At 48.3% G+C, this 20,688-nt stretch overlaps 1 protein-coding gene across 2 annotated transcripts in view; it reads left to right on the top strand.

Moving 5' to 3' along the window:
* The first annotated feature begins 11,911 nt into the window (after positions 1-11,911).
* hivep1 (HIVEP zinc finger 1) overlaps positions 11,912-20,688 on the top strand; it is a 44,402-nt gene continuing 35,625 nt past the window's right edge. Inside the window, exons 1-2 of one of the 2 annotated variants that reach the window (XM_064348753.1) lie at positions 11,912-12,053; positions 14,863-15,000. In XM_064348753.1, the coding sequence (XP_064204823.1) occupies positions 14,961-15,000 (40 nt within the window). In that variant the 5' untranslated portion in view covers positions 11,912-12,053; positions 14,863-14,960. Of the gene's footprint in view, positions 12,054-12,084; positions 14,250-14,862; positions 15,001-20,688 lie in introns of those variants that run through there. The other variant, XM_064348754.1, reaches the window with a different exon arrangement.

The following is a 20,688-nucleotide window of genomic DNA, read 5'->3' as shown; positions in this document are numbered from 1 at the left end:
GAACTGAATTTGGGCACGGTCGGGTGACTCATCAGTAGGTGGTGCTGCTTGTTGCGGATGAATTAACCGCTTCTACGCGTTTTCTGAAGGCGAAGGCAGATCTAATGAACAGAATGAAGGCAGGGCTTCTCTGACGAACATTTAGAACAAATGCTTTCTCTCCATTTCCACTTGCATTTACTGCATACCCAATTACATTATGCCGACGGTCACGCAAAGCAGACCTGGGTCAAATACGTATTTGTTTTTGGACTCAAATACTTTTCTGTGATCTATTGATCTTGCCTGGTGTAATTGAGCGTGCCAATATGACCAGAAGGCGAGGTTTGCACTTTTTGAGAGTAGTTTTCATTGGTTCCAATACACCAGACAAGATCAGCATGGAAAAGTATTTGAATCCAAAACAAATACATATTTGATACGTGCTAAGCTGATTTACTGCTACTATGCTGTTATCACAAATGTCCAGTCCACTGAGCACACCGTATGAGGGTTCAAGCTTTCACATAATAAGCTGTCTGTGATGCAGCGCGGATGTTGTCACATTGGTAAAATACCACATGAACATTGTGGGAATATTACATGTGTACTTAGGGTGGGGTTGGGGGGGGGGGTTCTCTTTGGTAGTCTACTATTGGATAGAAATGATGTCATAATGAGTGGGCAGGGCACTGACCGCAGCTCTTATGAGCGGGCGGGTCAGGCCCCAGGGCAGGGCTGCCCAACCCTGTCCCTGGAGATCTGAGGTCCCGTACGGTTTCACCCCCGACACTAACTCAACAGCTAGAGAGCTTGTTGCGCTGCTAACTAGTAGAATCGGGGGGTGCCAAATCACAGTCGAAATGAGAAACCTGCAGGACGGAGGGTCTTCAGGAAACGGGGTTGGGCAGTCCCGTTCTAATGGGAAGGTGTTGCTGAATTCCGGTGGGCCAGGGCGAGGTAGGGGGAGCGAGCCTTCGGGCCGACGGCGGGCCTCCGTAGAGGGTTCCCCCGGAAACGCGCCCAGAAGAGGGTTCGGTGAGAGCCTGCCGCTAGTTAATCGCTGACCTCGGCGCGATGGCGAGGACAGGACTGCCGACGCGGAGCCGACGGTTCCCCCTCCGGTCAGGCGGCCTGAACGAGCTCTACAGAGCGCTGCGTTCACACACACACACACACACACACACACACACACACACACACGTACATTCAGCAGGCAAGGAAACGCACTGAGCTCAAGAGCACTCCAGAGTGCTGCTGTGTTTTCATGTGCTCAGATAAAAAAAGAAAGCTATTCTTTGTTTTGCTCACGAATACTGTACAACGGACAATCACAAACTACACACTGGTCTGGGGTTTGTTATATATGTGTTTGTGTGTGGTGTTTGGTGACTTTTATGCACCACCATATTGAATCCTTCTAGGAACTGTGGTGTAAAAGAAATGCAGTTCTGGAAGAGGATGGGGAGAGTAACTTGAATGAGTTGTCAGGGTCAGCTTTTTGTTCAGATCAAACAAACATCTTTTCCACAGCTGAACTTTAAACTGAACTTTAAGCAGTGAAAACGTCACTGCTTTTATGTTCACTCACCCACTCACACATTCACTCACTCACTCATTCACACTCACTCACTTGTTCACCTACCTTCTCACTCATTTACTCACTCACACATTCACTCACTCACTCATTTACTCATTCACACTCACTCACTTGTTCACCTACACTCTCACTCATTTACTCACTCACTCACTCACTTGTTCACCTACCTTCTCACTCATTTACTCACTCATACCTTCACTCACTCACTCATTTACACCCTCACTCACTCGTTCACCTACACTCTCACTCATTTACTCACTCACTCACTTACTCACTTGTTCACCTACCTTCTCACTCATTTACTCACTCATACCTTCACTCACTCACTCATTTACACATTCACACTCTCACTGACTTGTTCACCTACTCTCTCACTCATTTACTCACTTGCTCGCTCTCTCAGAGCACTCAGACGCTGACCTTTACTGTCCTGCTGTGGCCACCGAGAGGACGGTCTCTATTAACAAACCGCTTTCCGTTCGGGTCTCACAGGAATCGCACGGGAACCGACAAAAGAGAGGCCGGAGTATCGAAAGAGTCACACGGGAGAGGCGAGAGTCGAGCAGGACATCGCGCGACAGACGAAGCATTCTTACACAAGAATCACTCAGAAATCACAAACAACTCACACAGCAGGACTCACAAAGCAGCATTGTTAAGCCTGACCAGGCCAGGCCGAGATGTGGACCTGGAAATGCTTCACCTGGAAGTGCTTCACATCGAGGGTTCAGGCCCAGTTTGTGAAACATTGCTTTTGGTATTCTTATATTCTTAAGTTTGAAATCAGCACTTGTGGCTATAGAGAGAAATGGAAATGAAAGAATCAATCCAACAGGGAGAGGTGAGTTACACTGCAACAATTGGCCGTACCACATGGGGAAATCTGGAGAAGTTACGGAAACATCTACGGCAAAATTGTATAAAATGAACTCAGAATTAATCTTGGCGAATTTAATTAAGGAAAAGTTAGAGATGCTAAAATCCCCGAGCACTAATAATCAAGACGCCCACGCAGTCCGTTTGCAATATAAGCACTGCAATATCTACAATCCCAGGAGAGCTTTGCAGCCAGAACAACATTAGGAATGAGATTATGAAACCCGACGCTCCTGAGCACCAGTAGGCCGAGGTTAACGTACTCAACCCGCAGCTCTCTCCCCAGTGCTGATGCCTGAACGCCAGAATCGTGAAGCTGAACAACATTGTATTGTATTAACGCATTGTTTCTCATTATACTCAGACCTGTTGCATCGTTTATTTCCGGGACACTGGGACAATGAAACTAAAACACAAACTGAATTTAATTTGTTGCCTCGACCTTAAAAAAGTAACATGCAGACCTGCAGAGCGATTCTCTGCTGTCGGCAAACAGGGAGAGGCTGTTGGTAGGATGCCCCTCTGAGGCATTGATACACATTACATTACAGGCGTTTAGCAGACGCTCTTATCCAGAACGACTTACATCGTACGCAATGATACAGCTGGATATATGCTGGAGCAATGCAGGTTGAGTACCTTGCTCAAGGGTACAACAGCAGTGTCCTACTGGGGAATCGAACCTGCGACCTTTAGGTTACAAGACCAACTCCTTAGCCATTATACTACACTTCCGCCCGATTTCTTGGTGTATTGAAGCGCTTCATGGCCTGGTATTCATTAACGCCCGTGCCAGTACTGTGGCCAGCAGGCCCCTAGATGTGTAACTGGCCATAACATTGCCGAAGGAAGCTTGAGTTCAGTGCGCAGGGTCCTCTCTGCATCACCGTGCCAACTGTGCACAAACTGAGCTCCTCCGACACAATGACTGCGCATTGGACACAATGACTGCGCATTTGTCACAATGACTGCTCACTGGACACCATGACTGCTCATTCGACACAATGACTGCGCATCGGACACGATGACTGCGCATTGGACACGATGACTGCGCATTGGACACAATGACTGCTCATTCGTCACACTGGCTGCTCACTGGACACAATGACTGCGCATTCGACACAATGACTGCGCATCGGACACAATGACTGCTCATTCGTCACAATGACTGCTCACTGGACACAATGACTGCGCATTCCACACAATGACTGCGCATTGGACACAATGACTGCGCATTGGACATAATGAATGCGCACTGGACACAATGACTGCGCATTGGACACAATGACTGCGCATTCCACACAATGACTGCGCATTGGATACAATGACTGCGCATTGGACACAATGACTGCGCTGCTCACTGGGCAGACTGCTGACAGAACAAAAGCACACCGGCCTGCTGAATGCCACAGTGAAAAAAGGCTTAAAAGAGGGGACAGGCACTACAGACAAACTTGGGCATTTCCAAATTTGGAAAACGGAGAAAACAGGGGATTAGAGCTGCTTTAAAAGAAAACAGGCAGTTCCTGACCAAAGTACAGGCTCAGCAAACCGTGGCGTTGCCATTGGAAACCTGGACAACCTGGAAAACTTGACCAGCGAGGCAGGAAGCGGTCGTCATAAGGAAAGAGAGGCGGGAGGACAAGGTGCACAGACTGCAGTAAACACACAAAAACAAGGCAGATATTCTCTATAAAAAGTGCACACAAACACACACACACGCACACACACACACATGCACACACACACACACACACACAGACACACACAGCTTCCTCCAATTTCACACAAATCATTGACACAGAAAATGTGTCAGTCTTGCAGGGAGAGACAGGCACAGACCTTTCAGGGGTGCCAGGAGCCCAGCATGACGTCTGTCACAGCCTCCACACCCACAGGGACAAACAGACGCCCACGCTCACACGGGGGGGGGGAGCATGATGGTGACGATGATAACAAAAATGAAATTCAATTTTATTTGTATAGCACTTTTTACAGAGAACTGTCACAAGGATGCTTCACAGAGTAGCAAGGCTAGACACACAGCAAAAAGAGCAAACACCAGGCCTGAACCTCCAAATAGTAAGTATATGAGGCAAAAAAAAAAAACTCCCAGTGGGGAAAAAAGCCTCAAACGGTGGTGAGAAAAAACTCCCCAGTGGGAAGGAACCTCGAGACGAACAGGGCTATAGGGGGGACCCCATCCTCCACTGCCTGGCCTGGTGTAAAGTAGCGTAGGATGGAATGTAGCAGAAAGGATCTATCACAGCAAATAAAATGGTTAAAGCAGGTTACAGTTAAGGGAATAGCTAAACGGAATAAAAAACAAATACTGACCTTGTTTACTATTATGGTTGTTGTTGTTGCTGTTATTATTATTATCATTATTATTAGTGGTAGAAGTAGTAGTAATAGTGCTAGTAGTAGTAATTGTGGTAGTACTGCAAAACAAAATGCTCAGTGTAAAATCAGTTGTGAAATTTTACACTAAATTTGATGCCGTCTGTACATTCTGCTAAAGATGAATTAGCACTGAAAACCATTCAATGCAGAACTCATGTTTGTAGCATTAAACAAGGATAAATACAGAGAGAGAGACAGAGAGAGAGAGAGAGAGAGAAAGAGAGAGAGAGAGAGAGAGAGAGAGAGAGAGAGAGAGAAGTATGCAATGTTTTCCTCACTGAACAAACACACGCAGGGGAGGATGTGACCGAGCGCTCTTGAGGAGTTCATGGCAACGGGCTGCACTGTTCCCGGCAGGGGGCGGGGCCACGCCTTAATTAGCCCCAATGACGTAGCCTACACCCATCGGGACTGGGGAGACCACACTGCGACACGCCCCTCCATTATGACACGCACACAGGGGCCAGCCAATCAGCTGCGACGAGGTAGAGGTAGTCAGGCCACACGTCTGCGGGTTGAATCCCAGGAAACTTTCTGCTGCGATTTGGGCAAGATCTGCTGAATCAGGAGGGGTTGTAAACAGGGGGATAGGCAACGGCTGGTGAAAAAAACTACAAGCTGTATTCACTCCAAAGGCGCACATCTCTGGTGGCTGAAGCCTCTACCTCTGTTAACAGAGCAGTTTGGGGCCAAGGGAGCACAGCCCAAACATCTTCCAGCACTCCATTGGTGTACATAATACACCATCCACAGTAGGTGCATGCGGAAAACAGAAGAGAGGTTTCCCACAGTTATATTAATGAATGAATTTTTTAGACAACACAGTCAATGCAACTTACCATAGACACTTAAACTTACTGGCAGTTTCATGGAGCACTGAAACTCTGTTGTCAATAACAATAGAGACAGTGCGCATTTAACCTTCCCAAGATGCAATGCTTGGTGAAGCACCAGTATGAGGGGGGAAGGCAGGAAACAATCGTATTGCCTGTGCGTGGGTGTTTTTTCCCCCCCACATATAACTTCTATAATTAGCATTTAAAATCCTGTTTTTAATTTGATACCAGTACGATATCACACGCTGCTAACAAGGTAATACGAGTACATTTTTTACGACCAAATAAAAAGTGTTATTTATGATTATTTTTATGGAACGAAGCGCCGGCATTTAATAACGAGATTGCCGGGTTGTTCTCTCCGGCACCGAGGATGAGTTACGGCCACCGCTAAGAGCCCGGCTGTGGCAGGGGCCTCGCCGTCGGTAACGACCCTGGCAGGAGCGCGGAGACGGCTCTCTCTCACACTCCGCGAGCGCATCAGCCAGCCATAACTCACTCGCTCGCTCGTGTGGGACGGACCCTAGAACGTCCTCTTAAATGGGGGGGGGGGGGCGGGGGGGGGCGGGGCGGGGGGTTGATGGAGCCCTCTTCTTGCCAACAGCCTTGGTTACGTAACTCACTCTGTAAACACACCCACACGCCTCAGCCGCACTCAACGTTAGATTGATTTGCTTGTCATTTCTGGAAAACGGAAAATGAATGCATATTATGCGCGCGGCTGTACATGAACGAGTATTGCATTTACGACGTGGTAATCACACTGCTACAGCGCTGCTGCAGCCCCACCGACTACCAATGTGTTAAACGCAGGGTCTGTTCACGTAAACTTAAATTTGCCTGATGTGCATCCAGTATATTTGGCTGGAGCACCAGCGACAAAGTGATATCATCGGGGACTTGGGAAAACGTGGCCAAGCCTTCGATTCGCTGACCAAGAGCCCAGAAAAGAGTTGGCATCTTCCAGGTTAAGGAAGGTCTGACGCGGGCGTTGGTGCGAGCGGACTGGAGGCGAAAGCTCGAGGTTCGAGCTCACAAACCCATTCCGCGGGCGGCGGCGGCGGCGTTAGCTTCGCTGGCCACGGCGCCTGCTCCCCGTCATGACCTTTTATTTTTTGTCGTTTGTTTTTTGGTGACCCAGCGTTGGTCCCACGCAAACGTCGCTGGAGGCCAAGAAGCACTGACACACTCCAGCGGTGTGGGGATGTCCGCGATCGAACATGGTCCAGACTGGAGGAAAGGTCATTGAAATGAGAGTGTCTGTCTAAAGAATTACATCACATTACATTACATATATTTGGCAGACGCTTTTATCCAAAGCGACATAAAGAAGTGCATATCATGGAATTACCCAATTTTAAGATGATATTTAACACCTTTGGGGTCCAGGCTTGGGAATGGTATACCCTTTAAACAGTAGAAAAATGGCAAATCTAAACAGGAGGAATGCAGTGTCATGCGTCATATATTCTTTTGTACCCTGCCTGCTCAAATAATGCACTTGAGCGCCAATTCACATTTTCAGTCAGTTCAATGGGCAATTGAAAATGAACTCCAATGAGAGTGTTTTGAAGGTACGTAAGAATCACACTCAGTTTTTAAGACTTGAGTGACGTGTTACGCATTCCTCAATTTCTTTCACCGAACAGCTCGTTAACTTTTTCCTTTATTTGACCACGCCGGTCTCATTGAGAATTCAAATCTCTTACAAGAGCGACATGGCCAGGGAAGCATGAGCGATGATACTTTTGCAGACAATGAAAAACAAAATGCTGGATGTTACAAAAAAAGTGGATAGCTGAATGACTAGCATTGAAAACTAAAGTGCAGAAACTCAGGTAAAAGGCAGGTTGTATAACAGTCAAAAAGGACAATGAGACTCCCCATCTGTGTCCTGAATTCAGGTAAAGAGGAAAGTTTGAACCAAACGACACAATGCCATTTAACAGTACTCCTATTCTCACTATATCCACTAACTCACAGTGGTATGGTTAGAGAACAATTACAAAATAATTATTTGAATTTCATCGCAGCAGTAGACGGACAGAGATAGTAACTGGATAGGAAAGTCCTCTTGATTGGAAAGTTCCACTCCGTGGGTAACAGTTGGCCTATACTTCTAACAGGTGGATCAAAGGCGGATGCAGCCAATGACGCACAGTGAGCCTGTGAAGAACTCGCAGCAATTGAGCCTTATTAACACACATCGTAGCAGACTCCCTATCCCCGAATTAGAAAGCTAGAGCATCCCTGGCTTTCTAATTTTGGAGTGGATATTTAAAAACTTGAATGCGTTTACATTTCAATCTGAAATGTAGTCCGTTTCGTTTGGATGAGTAAACAGTCTTTCCACAAATATGTCTCTATGCCTGAACGACATGGAAATAAGAGGATGCAAATATGTGTGTGTGTGTGTTTGTGTGTGAGTGTGTGTGCGTGTGCGTGTGTGTGTGCGTGCGTGCGTGTATGTGTGTGAATATGTGTGCGTGTGTGCGTGCGTGCGTGTGTGTGAATATGTGTGTGTGTGTGCGTGTATGTGTGTGAATATGTGCGTGTGTTTGCATGTATGTGCATAAGTGTGTGTGCTGACGTTCTCTGGATCAGAAGGATGTGGCATCACACGTCTCTTATTATAAGGGGCCCTGTTTTTCTGTGAAAACGAGGGGGAGCGGTTTAGAAAAAAGAAAACATGCGTAGGTGTTCCCATGAATTTTCGCATGCGCGACATTGCCGTTGTGGTCCCGACGTCTTCGTCTTCAGTAGGCGGGTTCGTACGCTCGCAGGGGCTGACGTAATCAGCCGACTGCTCCCCTCTGATCAGGACTGAGCCGGCGCCTGCTTTATGAGTACGAGTTCAAAAAATAGATTCCCGCAGCGTTACCCCGAGCCCCTCCAAGTTCTGAGCGACCAACCGTTCTCTGGATAAAGGTGTATCTTAACGACCAATTATTTTCACATTTTGAAAGCTCGGGCTTTCCAGCCACAAAGACGGGAGCTTAGTTTCCAGGGTGAGACAGGCGTACGTTTCATTAAAAGAAGCGCAGAAACACTGGATAGATGTGATAGGTGCAGTTCTGAGGGGGGGAGGGGGGGGGCGGATACTGAGAGTGATCTTCGCTATGACGGTGGGACACTGTCAGGGCAACATCTCCAAATTGTTCATTTCCTGTGCGCACTGACAAGCGGTGTCAGAAAGAGCAGCTTGGCGTTGCACGACAGGCCTGGCTGCTGGAAGCGAGGGGAAATCACCAGAAAGGCTTTTCCTTTCTCTTGTCGGTGAAATCACTTCCTCGCCGTCCAACCGCGAAACGGTACTGCAGATGTTTACATTCTTTTTGCGAAGCGAAGTACGGGCAAGAATTTCACAAACTGGAAAAAACTGCACTGCAGTTGTGTGATAGATGAGCAGTACAGTCCAAAAGTATAATAGTATACAAAAAAAAAAAAAACTCTGGGTAGAGAATTCATTTCATATATGTACATTTATTGAAAAACTTACTTACTTACAAATTATCTTAGACTTTCCTTGAAACAGCCTCCTTTGGGTTTCATTACAATTAAATGAGTTATAGGAAGTCTATCCAATCATTTTGCAAAATGGGAGGTGGAAGGGTGGGAGGGAGATGGAGGGATAATTAAATTGAGTGAAATCTTATCTACCTTTTTTTTTTAACCCAGGTAGCCTAATAACTTTGGCCAGTAATGCAAGAAAAATAGGCACTAAAGTTGAAAGAAATATGGCAAAGAAGAAAGAGTTAGGCTTAGATGTGCGGGGCCAAGTAAACATAGTGGCAAGAAGGTTGTTCTCAGTGAGAAAGCTTAAGTGTGCAGTGTTCAGTGCACACTCAGAAGGGTCCAGCTGATGGGCAGTAATGTTAACAGAAGAAGACCAGTTAGATCAAGAGGCAGAAGACAAATATCTTGTGTTGCCAAGCAAGAGAAATCGTTGTAAAACTACACCACGACTACAGGAAGAACTCAATGCAACTAGAGAGAAACCAGTTCAGTTTAACTACCCATCCAACTCCCTCACACCCCCATTTGCAAAATGATTAGGAAGACTTCAGATAACTTGTTTAATCGATATTAATGCCAAAGGAGTCTATTTTGAGGAAATTTGTGTCTAAGATTTTTCTAAGATCTTTTTGTTTTATTGTACATAGAAAACATTTTCAATTTCAAAAATGTTTATACTTTGGTAAATTCACATATATTAACTGAATTCTCTTATCATAGTTTAAAAAAAATGATATTAATAATAACAACAATAATAATACAGATGGCCTAATATTTTTGGCCTGTACTTTCTAATAAACTGTATCGCACTGAAATGTTAGGCTGTTGGTCTGGCATTATACTATCAGAGATTGAAAATACAGACTTCGACATACACACCACAGCTCAGCAGGGAGAACGCAGTTACACACTGTGCTCTTCCTAAACTGCACAAGTGGCCACATCCCCCTACACACACACGCACAGTCACGCACAAAGTGTGTCTGTGTACCATACACATGTAGCACTGTATGTATGTATAAATGTATGTAGTTTGTGTGTATGTACAGCATGTATGTATGTATGTATTTATGCATGTAGTAAGTGTATGTAGATATGTATGTTTGCACAAATGTATGTACGTAGTATGTGTGTATGTATGTATTTGTGAATGAATGTAGTATGCATGTATGTATACATGTATGTATGTATGCAGTATTTGTGTATGTATGTATGTATGTAATAGCCTTTCTTCCCTGCTTCCCTGTATGATGTGGACTGAACCACCACACACTGCAACACGTTTGGAGACTGACAAGTTCTAAACTGAGATAATGCATGTGCAAAGGCCAAGCAAATAAGTAAATAAATTAGCAAGACATTAAACAAGCGCGTTTCTCATTCATTACATAAGAAGAAGAAGAGCGATTCTGCACAGCCCATACATACCTACCTCAGTTAAGTGCATATATATAGTTGTCACCAGACAAGCGCAAGGCTGGCCTCGCGGCTGGTTGCTAAGTGAGAGCGCCCAGGATCAGCCACAGACATCTAGACACTGAGCAGTCCCCTCAACCATATTCATTAAAAATCTATTTATGCTCAGGTGGCAGAAACCGCATTGCCTTTACTCGTTAGGGCGATGACTGGCTGCTAAGTAAACGACGAGAAAATGCCCTTACTTGCGTGAGAAGCACGGCATTAATTTAAAAAAAGCATGGCTGTGTCGTTTTTACGTTTCGTTTTGAGAGCAGCTGTCAACGACTGTGAATGTGCCAAATTAACGAATGACTCGGTTAAGTTTTCCTCCATTTGCCAGTGGGTACATATATATATAAGTTATTGCTTATTTTCATGTTTAAAAGATTGTGTTAGCCCCAGCAACCAATGCATGTAAACGATTAAGATTGTAGGCTACACGCAATAACGCCTTACAAACTGTGTTATGACGAAGACTGTGCTACTCTCGTTCAGTTTGCCTGCTAGTAGACCACCAATCAGGCAACTGAACAAAATAGTGCATATACAGTCTGCAATTTGTTGTCATGGTATTTTATATGAAGCGCGCGGGGTGGAACAAACAATGCTGTCTCAACAGGTATTGCTCTCTGTTCAACAACTGAAACGTTTATGGAAAATGATTTTGCTTTATGCCCGTTTTGTGCGGTGACACCGCGGTAGACACAATGAGGTATAAAAGTAGGCAATGTTTTTTTCTTCTTCAACGACGCTACTGACAGGATTTTCAGCTATTAGCCATGACCTTGGAATTGGTCGTCGTATAAAGCACTTTTTCGGCTCGTTTTCCCCCAGCAGAGGAAGAGATTCTGCGCGAACACAGCGCCAAAGAGGCCCGTCTGCAACGCGAACAGTTGGATTAGCTCTCGCTAAGGGGAATCTGCAAGGGAAAGCCCAGGCGGTAGCGAAGGGGCATAACGTGACCTGACAACAAGGAACCTCCGGGAAAACCGTCACTCCTAAACTATGTGCAAAGGGGAGGCGCTTAAGGGGGATGTCGAAGAACGACATTACATAGAACACACAATCTAAACTTCTGTACGCACCGCGTACGCCTCAGAACTTAGCAATATAGATCGCTGAATAATTCATAGGCTCTCCGCTTCGGAAATGTGTTTCGATAGCCCCAAAACATGTCTTTCTGTCAGTGTACGAACGTTGCGTACCTCCCTGGCTTGACGCGTTGTGACTGGGAGGCGGAGACGGGACCCCCGTTGACGTCAGTGGGCCTGCCTGTTTCCTGCAATAGAAAGTGAGAGAGTGTACGGAGAAAAAACAGACCTTTCCCCCTTTACCGTAAAGGTTGTCACCATATGAATAAAACGACAATAATTAAGAGCACATTCGTAAGTATGACTGTTTCAAGTTTTATGAACCTCAGTTTCGTATACGCTGCAGTCGTTTTAGGATGCACGGGGTGTGTGATTTGTGTTTTGCTTGACGGGGCTCTCACGTAGCCAGCTAGCTTGCTAGCTACAACGGTTGTTGACGGTCGCTGTAGTTTTCCAGTGTAAATAAATGCGCTGTTTGGGTTGTTATTCAATATCTGTGGTGTATTGAACGTGGAACATTTGAACGATGACCAAATCAACGGGACAACTGTTTTGGCGAACTAGAAACAGCCGCGCGTTAGTTAGCTATCAAGGGAGCTAATTGGCTACACGTAGACGTTTGCTGCATGTCAATGCAGTTCTTTATGTAGCTTGCTTTTTTGTTGCTAGCGCACCTGTGTTGTAAATAGTTTTTCGTTTCCCAACACGCATTTGTGTTAGCTCATTTTCATGACAATGTACCTTGGGCTGAATCTGAAAAACGAAGGGAATGTAATTGGTAGAAGTTGTGTTGCAGGTTTTGCGGATTGGGAAGTGCCTTCACGCGCCGTGTTGCAGAGGGGTTTTCCCCGGCTCCTCCCCCCCTTAACCGCGCGCGTTCATGTGACTTCAGGAGCATACAATGCGTGCGCTAATCCCGCACCTTTTTAAAAAACGATATTCGTTATGAAGGTCACTCAACTGGCTTTAGACCGTAGACTCGTGGTTTCAGATACGCACCCGACCACCTCTCACGGCTTTGCCATGCCGTTTTACTATGTCCGCGCTGCAGAGGTATTCTGACCAGTACTGGGGAAAACATGTGTAACCTACAAACAGGCAGACATTTATCTTTTGCATTGCAATGTCATTGCTTGCATTATCTATGCATTAATTGCATATCCAGGGTGTGAGAAAGTCGCATAGTGGTATACCTGCAATGTGAGTATGTTGCATGAACAATAATACTATATTAATGCCGTGGATATTAGTTCAGTGCCTCGTTGACAATGCGATCTCAATCGTTTTCGGCTTGCTTTGTGCTGTATTTATGAGAACAAACCATGCACAACCGTCTCTCTTTCTGTTTGTAATCGTATGTAGTTTTAACAGGCAGATAAAATACACCCGTCTGCCAGGTCCTCTGTTTTTCTTGCCCGTCCTCGGGAGTTCTCTGGCCAGGCTCGCGCTCCGTTGTCTCTGTGGGATGATGTCATTGCTTTAGCGCGCACATGTACCACTGCAAGAGGAAAAATCCTATGGATGTAGCGGAGACTGTTATGCAATATCGGCCGATGATATAATTTTCGGAAAACGCAAAGAAAGAATACCGGGGACCTATGTTGAATTTAGAACACAGGGGGGTTTAGATCATAATGATGACAATGTGTCTTTCTGCCAGCAAATATTTACAAGTGCCTCCAAAGAAAATAGTTTGTGTTTGTGTGGGCTGGTGCTTGGCTCTGCTGTGTCTGTCTTTGTCTCGCTGTCTCTTCCTCTCTGGGGTAGATTGGGGTTTTTTTTTTTTTTTTTTTTGGCGCTGTACAGTCATGTCTTCCAGAGTTTTGGTCTTCGTGAAGTCTGTCAGCAGGGTTTTAGAGAAGGCAGTCCATTGCTTTGCAGCCTTGTTCGTCTTTTGAACTGGCCTCGATAATGACTTTAATTTTCCTGGCACGTTTTCCAGAAGAAAAGAAAAAAACGAAAAAGAAACCAAACATTGTACCGGTGACAGTATGAGGCTGACAACATATGGGCAATTGCAGCGTTTGCTGAAAGTTGCGTACAGTTTTAAAATCTGAGACTGCCCAAAAGAGGAAAAAACACACAGAAAACCTCTGATATCATTCAAGTAACCAAATGATAAACAAGGAGGCAACTCTTTCCTTGAGACAGACATATTAGTATTTTTATGCAGCGAGTGCCCTTTGCATTCTTGGGAACCAACAAGACATTCATAAATAGAGTGTAGTTTCCGTGTAAACGCTGATAACATCAGTGTCGGGGATTGCCCCGTCTAAGGGAGTTAATATGGTGCATATGAGGTTTAATTCTGAAAGTAAGCCCAGCGTTTTACACCCAGTGTTTTTAGTAATGGGCTTGTTGTTTTCAGGGGCTTTCTGGAAGTTTTGGGTTCCCTCCCATCGCTGGCTGTGTGGAGTGTCGTTGCGAAGGGGGGTCGTTTGCACCCCCAGCCCAAAGTCGGGCTCCCCTCCTCTCGCTGTCAACGGGCACGTCTCTGAAAAAAAAAAGAACGCCCCTTTTCAGAATTGGCTTTGTGCTGATTGGCTGGGGCCACTGGAAGTGTAGAACCAGGACATGGGCAAGCCTATCAGCAGCACAGCGTGTAGCCACCCCTAGTCTAGGAGATCCTGTGGATAAGGAGGAGGAGGGGGTCTGAGACTGTGGCCCCTTCCCCTGTCAACCATAAAAACCGCAAAGGCCAGGAAAAGTGTGTCAGATACACACCTGGTAATCACAGCTCCCTAAATAACGTGTGCGGGTCCCACTGGCCTCGGTTCGGGACGGGCACTATGGGACTGTTTTTCCAGGCTTGTTCCCCCCCCCCCCCCCCTTCGGACTTTTACCTGAGGCGAGCAGACCTGGGAACCTGCAGCTCTGTGTAGCACTGAGTAGAGCCTTTCCACCCCCCACCCGCCCCACTGCTGCTTTCACCAGCAAGTTAGCCGTTAGCGCTCGGACGCTAGTGCCCTTCTTTCTCACCCCCTGTATTGGTCCCATTTTATTTATTTTGGGGGGTTGCAGGGGGGTGTCAGATGAAAGCCTAGTCCCCCCCCCCCCCTTGTGTAGAGACCCTCTGACGCCTCGGTTGTGTCCTCGTCCGCAGATGATTCCGTGGCACCCCGACCCCCCCGCCTCCCCAATCCGCTGAGGTTCGAGCCCCGCGCCCCCCGCCGGCGATGCGCCTCTGAGAGGGAGGGAAAGATGCCGCGCACCAAACAGAACCACCCCAAAAACCTGAAAGGTGAGTGGCTGCCCCCCCCCCCCCGCCTGCCGCAGAGCACGATGGGGGGGATCCAGGACACATGCGGACTGCCACAACCTCGAATGCTGTCACGGTAACACGCGGCACTGCTTCTGGAAACATCTAGCATTAATACTAATGATATAAAGCAGTAATACTAATGACATCATGGAGTAATATCAAACACAATTACCGATAACCAAATAGCAATATCGGTATAATGATATAATGTATACAATATAATAAATCCACATAGTGGTACTGGTCCTAACTAGTGCGATTACTGATAGCATTGAGTCGCAATACCAGTATAATCAGATATGAATACCAATAACATAAAGTGGAGATACTTGTAACGATTGCTATTAACATTGATAACATGAAGTTAGTAATTCTGGTAACGTCCAATAGTGCTAGTTTCTTTGCATGGTTTTTACACCGCAGGTGAAGGCCACAGTCTGTCAGGGCCTTAGCTCTCTGGCTCAGCGCTAACTTAGGGCTACTTTGCAGAGGTTACTGTCGATCTTTGATCTAGGGAAAATGGCCACTACACGCAGGTGATCATGTGATGTTGCAGTGTTCTGTCTGCATAGCGGGGGGGGTGCAGACTGATGTTCGTACTCGTGCCTGCGTGAGAGCGCGTGCATACGTGAAAAAGTGTATAAGTGAACATGTTTGCGTGCATAAGTGTGGGTGTGTTGGTGTCAAACATGATTATGATGATGTCAGACATGATTGTGATAATGTCAGACATGATTGTGATGATGTCAGACATGATTGTGATGATGTCAGACATGATTGTGATGATGTCTGACTTGATTGTGATGATGTCAGACATGATTGTGATAATGTCAGACTTGATTGTGATGATGTCAGACATGATTGTGATAATGTCAGACATGATTGTGATAATGTCAGACATGATTGTGATGATGTCAGACATGATTGTGATGATGTCTGACTTGATTGTGATGATGTCAGACATGATTGTGATAATGTCAGACTTGATTGTGATGATGTCAGACATGATTGTGATGATGTCAGACATGATTGTGATGATGTCTGACTTGATTGTGATGATGTCAGACATGATTGTGATGATGTCAGACGTGATTGTGATGATGTCAAACATGCAATGCCCTCCAGAAGCATTGGTTCAGTAGAGTAAAATTAGCTATTTTTGCTCTTCTTAAGGCATTTCGACTTGAGCCCAAAGTATGAACATGAGACAGAAATACAGGCAATCCGCTTTTATTCTATGGTATTTACTCTTGTTTGTGTCTTACCATTTTACGGAAACAGCTGTTTTTGTGCTGACTCCTCCCGTTTTCAGTTCCGTTCCCATACTTCTGGAGGGTGCCCCGGGTGTGACCATGCTAAATAAGGCCTCTGGCTACAAGCATGGGGCTTTCGCTTGCAGCATGAGGCTGCCGCTGCCCGTCCGGTGCGTCCGCAAACGGGAAGTTCAATGTGAAAGAGGAAGTGGCGGACCCGCCGTAGATCTGGGCCGTGATCTCGTGTTACTCGCTCGAGCGGGGGGGGAGGCAGAAACGGGGAGGCGGAGTTTTTACGGGACGGCCGCGGTCAGGAGCACAGGGGCCTTCTGCGTCCCGCTGCTGAGTCAGATTTAGTGTCTGACGGGGGGGGGGGGGGGGTTCACCGAGTTCACCTCGCGGAAACAGGACGGCCTGGTTTAACGCCATTGTCTGCTCGCTACGGGGCGAAGAGACAACAAGTCGACAGCAGCGAAATTCGCCGCGCGGTCGGGGCGACGTTTCAGCCTGTCGAGAAACCCGAGTCGGTCAGCTTGGCGGGAGTGACGCGGCGGTGACTGCGCGCGCGTTTGGGTGGTTATTGCCTAACCCAGCACAGTCACATCCTCCCTGCAGGGACTGTGCTGAACCCAGCAGCGTGTGTGACGGACTGGAGCGCTCCGTGGTTTAACGCGCCTGGAGGATTTTAAACTCCGCTCGGCCCGCGTTTCCGCGCTTCGAGAGGCGCGCACAGCGCCGCCGCGGTCCGCTCCTGGGCCCCGTGGCCGTAAAATCCAAACGGAGTTTCTAAACTGCGCGGCCGGCGGCATGGGGAGCGTAAAACCGCCCCGTTCTGTCTTAAATAACCGGCGCGCTCCCCCCCCCGGCCCGCCACCCCGGCCATTCTGCCCTCCCGTCCCGAGGGGCGGGGCAGGGCGGGGCGGGTCGTCTCATCGCCGTGGTTTCCAGCGACTCCCACGCGCTTGTCCACGCGTTTTTTTTTCCGTCGCGGAGTCAGTCTAGCGCTGCTTGGCGATTTGGAGCTCTTCCCTCGCCCCGTCTCGCGAACCGCTGGAAGTCACACGGTCTCTCCCAGGGCGCCGCCCACCGGTGGGTCAGAGGTCAAAGCCGTGTTATTGGTTTTAATTGTGAAGCACTCTGTGACGCTGTCTGTGAGAGGTGCTGTATGAAATAAAAGTTACTTACTACTTACTTACTTACTGAAGTCATGTGACAGAGGAGAACAGGAAGCGCTCTGTTTTTTTTTTGCCCCTGAAGCACCATGATGATGGCGTCATGCTGGCGCACGGGAAGGTGTGTGCAGCCAGATGGGGCACGTGCCCGTGAGAGGAAGGGAGACACGGAGCCAGGAGCGTGCGTGAGATGGGAGGAGCCAATGACTCTTCTGGAAGAGAGGGGTGCTGGTGGAGGGAGGGGGAGGGGGAGGGGAGGGGGTTACTATAGCTCTAGGCCCTCACGTGAACACTTGTGGATGACTCCTGTCTGGCTCTTCTTTTTTGTGTGTGTGTGCTTTGTGTCTGTCTTGTGGTTGTGTGTGTGTTGGTGTATCTGGTATTGTGTGTGTGTATCTGGTATTTGTGTGTATTTGTTTGTGTGTTGTGTGTGCGTGTGTCTTGTATCTGTATCTGTGGTGTTGTGTGCTGTGTGTGTTTGTGTCTGTCTTGCTACTGTGCGGGGGTATCGTGTGTGTGGTGTGATTGGTTGTCTCTCGTCGTGTCGTGCTGTGGCGTATCGTGGGTTGTGTGTGTGTGTGCCTGTGTGTGTATGCACGTGCGTGCGTGTGTGTGCCTGCCGGAGAGCTCCCGGGTCGTGACACGCAGAGAGGAGAGGAATGTTTCCGTGACGCAGGCTGCGGCAGGAAGTGAGGAGAGTCCCTGGGCTAGCGGGCGCTGGGCCGTCTGTTTACACTGCGCAGGAACTGCAGGGCTCTCCCGCCCCGCCCCGCGCCTCTCCCCCCGCGTCCCGGCACGACCCCGCCCCCCCCCCACCACCGCCGTCCCTCGCCCCGGTTTGGGGGCAGACTCCGCCCCTTGCCCGCGACTGTGATTCAGAGCCCCCCGACTCATTTCTGTCCTCTGTCTCCGCCTGCTGTGGCTGCTCAGTGGCCAATCACTCCCAGGCCTGAAAGTCTGCTGTGCTCGGAGATCTGTGTGTGTGTGTGTGCGTGCGTGTGTGTGTATGTGCGTATGTGCGCGTGTGTGCGTGTGTGATACATTGCTGATGGCTGAGTCGTTTCTGAGGGGCGTGGCCTCAGCTACGAATGTGGGCCGGCCTTCCGGACTGCCTCTCTCTTCTGTCTCCACGGAAACCCCAGCGCAGGCCGTGACACGCCTCTTACGATTTTTACCATACGGCGTCCCTCATCCGTGACTCCCTCGCCTCCCGATCCTAATCTCAGTCTCACTGCAGGACCAAGCCACCTTTTCGTTTGCATTTTTATACCTTGCGTTAGCAGTTTAAATAGGATTCATCGACCGACGGTTCGAGAGGCAGAGCGGAATATGACGTGGGCCATTCACAGAAAACTGTTCAGTGTGAAATCAACAGTGACTTTTTTTTTTTTTTTAAACACAAATAGAGTAGACCTTGTCCTTGCTGGACTTTCACAGTCTGTGTATGAGACTTGATTTGACCATGAGAATCCTAGCTGTGTGTAGCCTTCACATTGAATAAGAACATACCGGAAACAGAGGGAAATGAAAGCAGAACCTTTTTTTTAAAATTTATAACGGTGTCCTTCTAAACAAGGTGTTGCTTTGTGCATTAACCCTTTGGAAGAGTGGGTTTTTTTTGGAATGTTTTTCAAAAGTCAGTGTTCTAGAACTCCACTGCTTTCAGTCACCGGCAGTGATTGTGACATCAGCAGTGGACCGTTTATTTACGAGAATTCTAATCACATGTTAGTCACCCCTTACTGGGTTTTTGCTGAGGTGTTGGAGAGCCTGCTGGGCTGTGGGTTACTGGGCGGTGGAGGACGGTCAGTGCAGGGCTGAGTCTGTGCTGCTGCAGCGACTCTGAGGTCTGTCTGGCCCGGGGAGGGCGGGGGGGGGGTGTCTTTTCGCTCCTCTCCCACACATATCTCAACCACACACCCCCCACCACCCCTCCCCCACCCCCACGCTAGCTCGGGGCCAGTCAGCTGCGTGCCACAGAAGAGAGAGCACACACCGCAGCCACCCACCCGGTGCATGCTGGGAGACTTTCACACCTGCTCTCTGTTTGTCACCTCCCCCGCATCGGTGTTGCCCGGCACCGTGTTTAAAAACAGGAGGCCGACCGCAGGCCCCAGTTACAGGGTTTCCACCACCGCCAGGGCGGAGCCTGCTCGGCTCGTTCAATCCATCAAACTTTATTTAAATAGCGTATTTTTTTTTTTACTGCAATTGTCACAATACGCTTCACGGACAACCCTGGCCTAAACCCCCACAGGAGCTAGTCTAAGGCAACAGTGGCAAGGAGAAAACTCCCTGTGGCAGATGGGAAGTAACCTCGTAAGGAACCGGGCTCAAGACGGGGGGGGCGGGGGGACCCATCCTCCTCTGGTCGGCTCAGGGTGTTGATTGGTGACCAACATGTCAGTCAGCTTTTGTTTTCTGCTTGTTTAACACTCACAGGCCAACACACACACACAGCCCCCATTTTGTACCTGATCAACCGCAGTATTGTAACCGCACTGCTAGTACCCCGCCGTCACCCAACTGCAGAGAGGTGCTGATGTCGGAAACGGGACGCTGCTCCAGCTCACCCAATGGGAATGCGGGGGATGCTGAGGTGGCCCTGACTGGATTGGCTGGCGCGCTTTTGGCCGCGCGCAGACCCCGCCGCTCTAATTAACCGCCATTTAGTGGGCCGAGCCCGGCTCTGCGGTGCTGGAGATGCATCAGCTCTGTGATTTACTGCCCCGAAGCCCGTGAACAGGGAGCATTGATGCACGTGTGGGAGGGAATGTGGGTCAGTGCTGAGGCTCTCAGACCTGTGTGTGTGTGTGTGTGGGTGTGTGGGTGTGTGTGTGTATGTGTGTGTGTGTGTGCACGTGTGTGTGTGTGTGTGTGTGTGTGTGTGTGTGTGTGGGTGTGTGGGTGTGTGTGTGTATGTGTGTGTGTGTGTGCACGTGTGTGTGTGTGTGTGTGTGTGTGTGAGAGGAGGTCAGGCAGTAAAGTTCCAGGGCACACTGCTCTTGTCCTTTAAGTGAACTCTGCCCTGAGGCTTTCTCCCCCTTCCCCCTCTTCCCCTTCTCTCTCCCCACAGTGGGCCCTGAGGGTCATGCTGGGTCAGGCCTGGGTCAGACCCGGGTCAGACTCGGGTCAGGCCCATTTCAGCCCAGGTCAGACTCATGTCTCTGTACCCTGACTGAGTCTCCAGCTCACGCAGGGGATCGGTGACCCTGACTGAGCCAGGCTTTTGCCCTGGCCTC

The sequence above is a fragment of the Anguilla rostrata genome, chromosome 8 (genome assembly GCF_018555375.3).
Source record: "Anguilla rostrata isolate EN2019 chromosome 8, ASM1855537v3, whole genome shotgun sequence".
In the NCBI taxonomy this organism is placed as follows: domain Eukaryota; kingdom Metazoa; phylum Chordata; class Actinopteri; order Anguilliformes; family Anguillidae; genus Anguilla; species Anguilla rostrata.
This window is presented reverse-complemented; position numbering and strand designations above follow the sequence as displayed.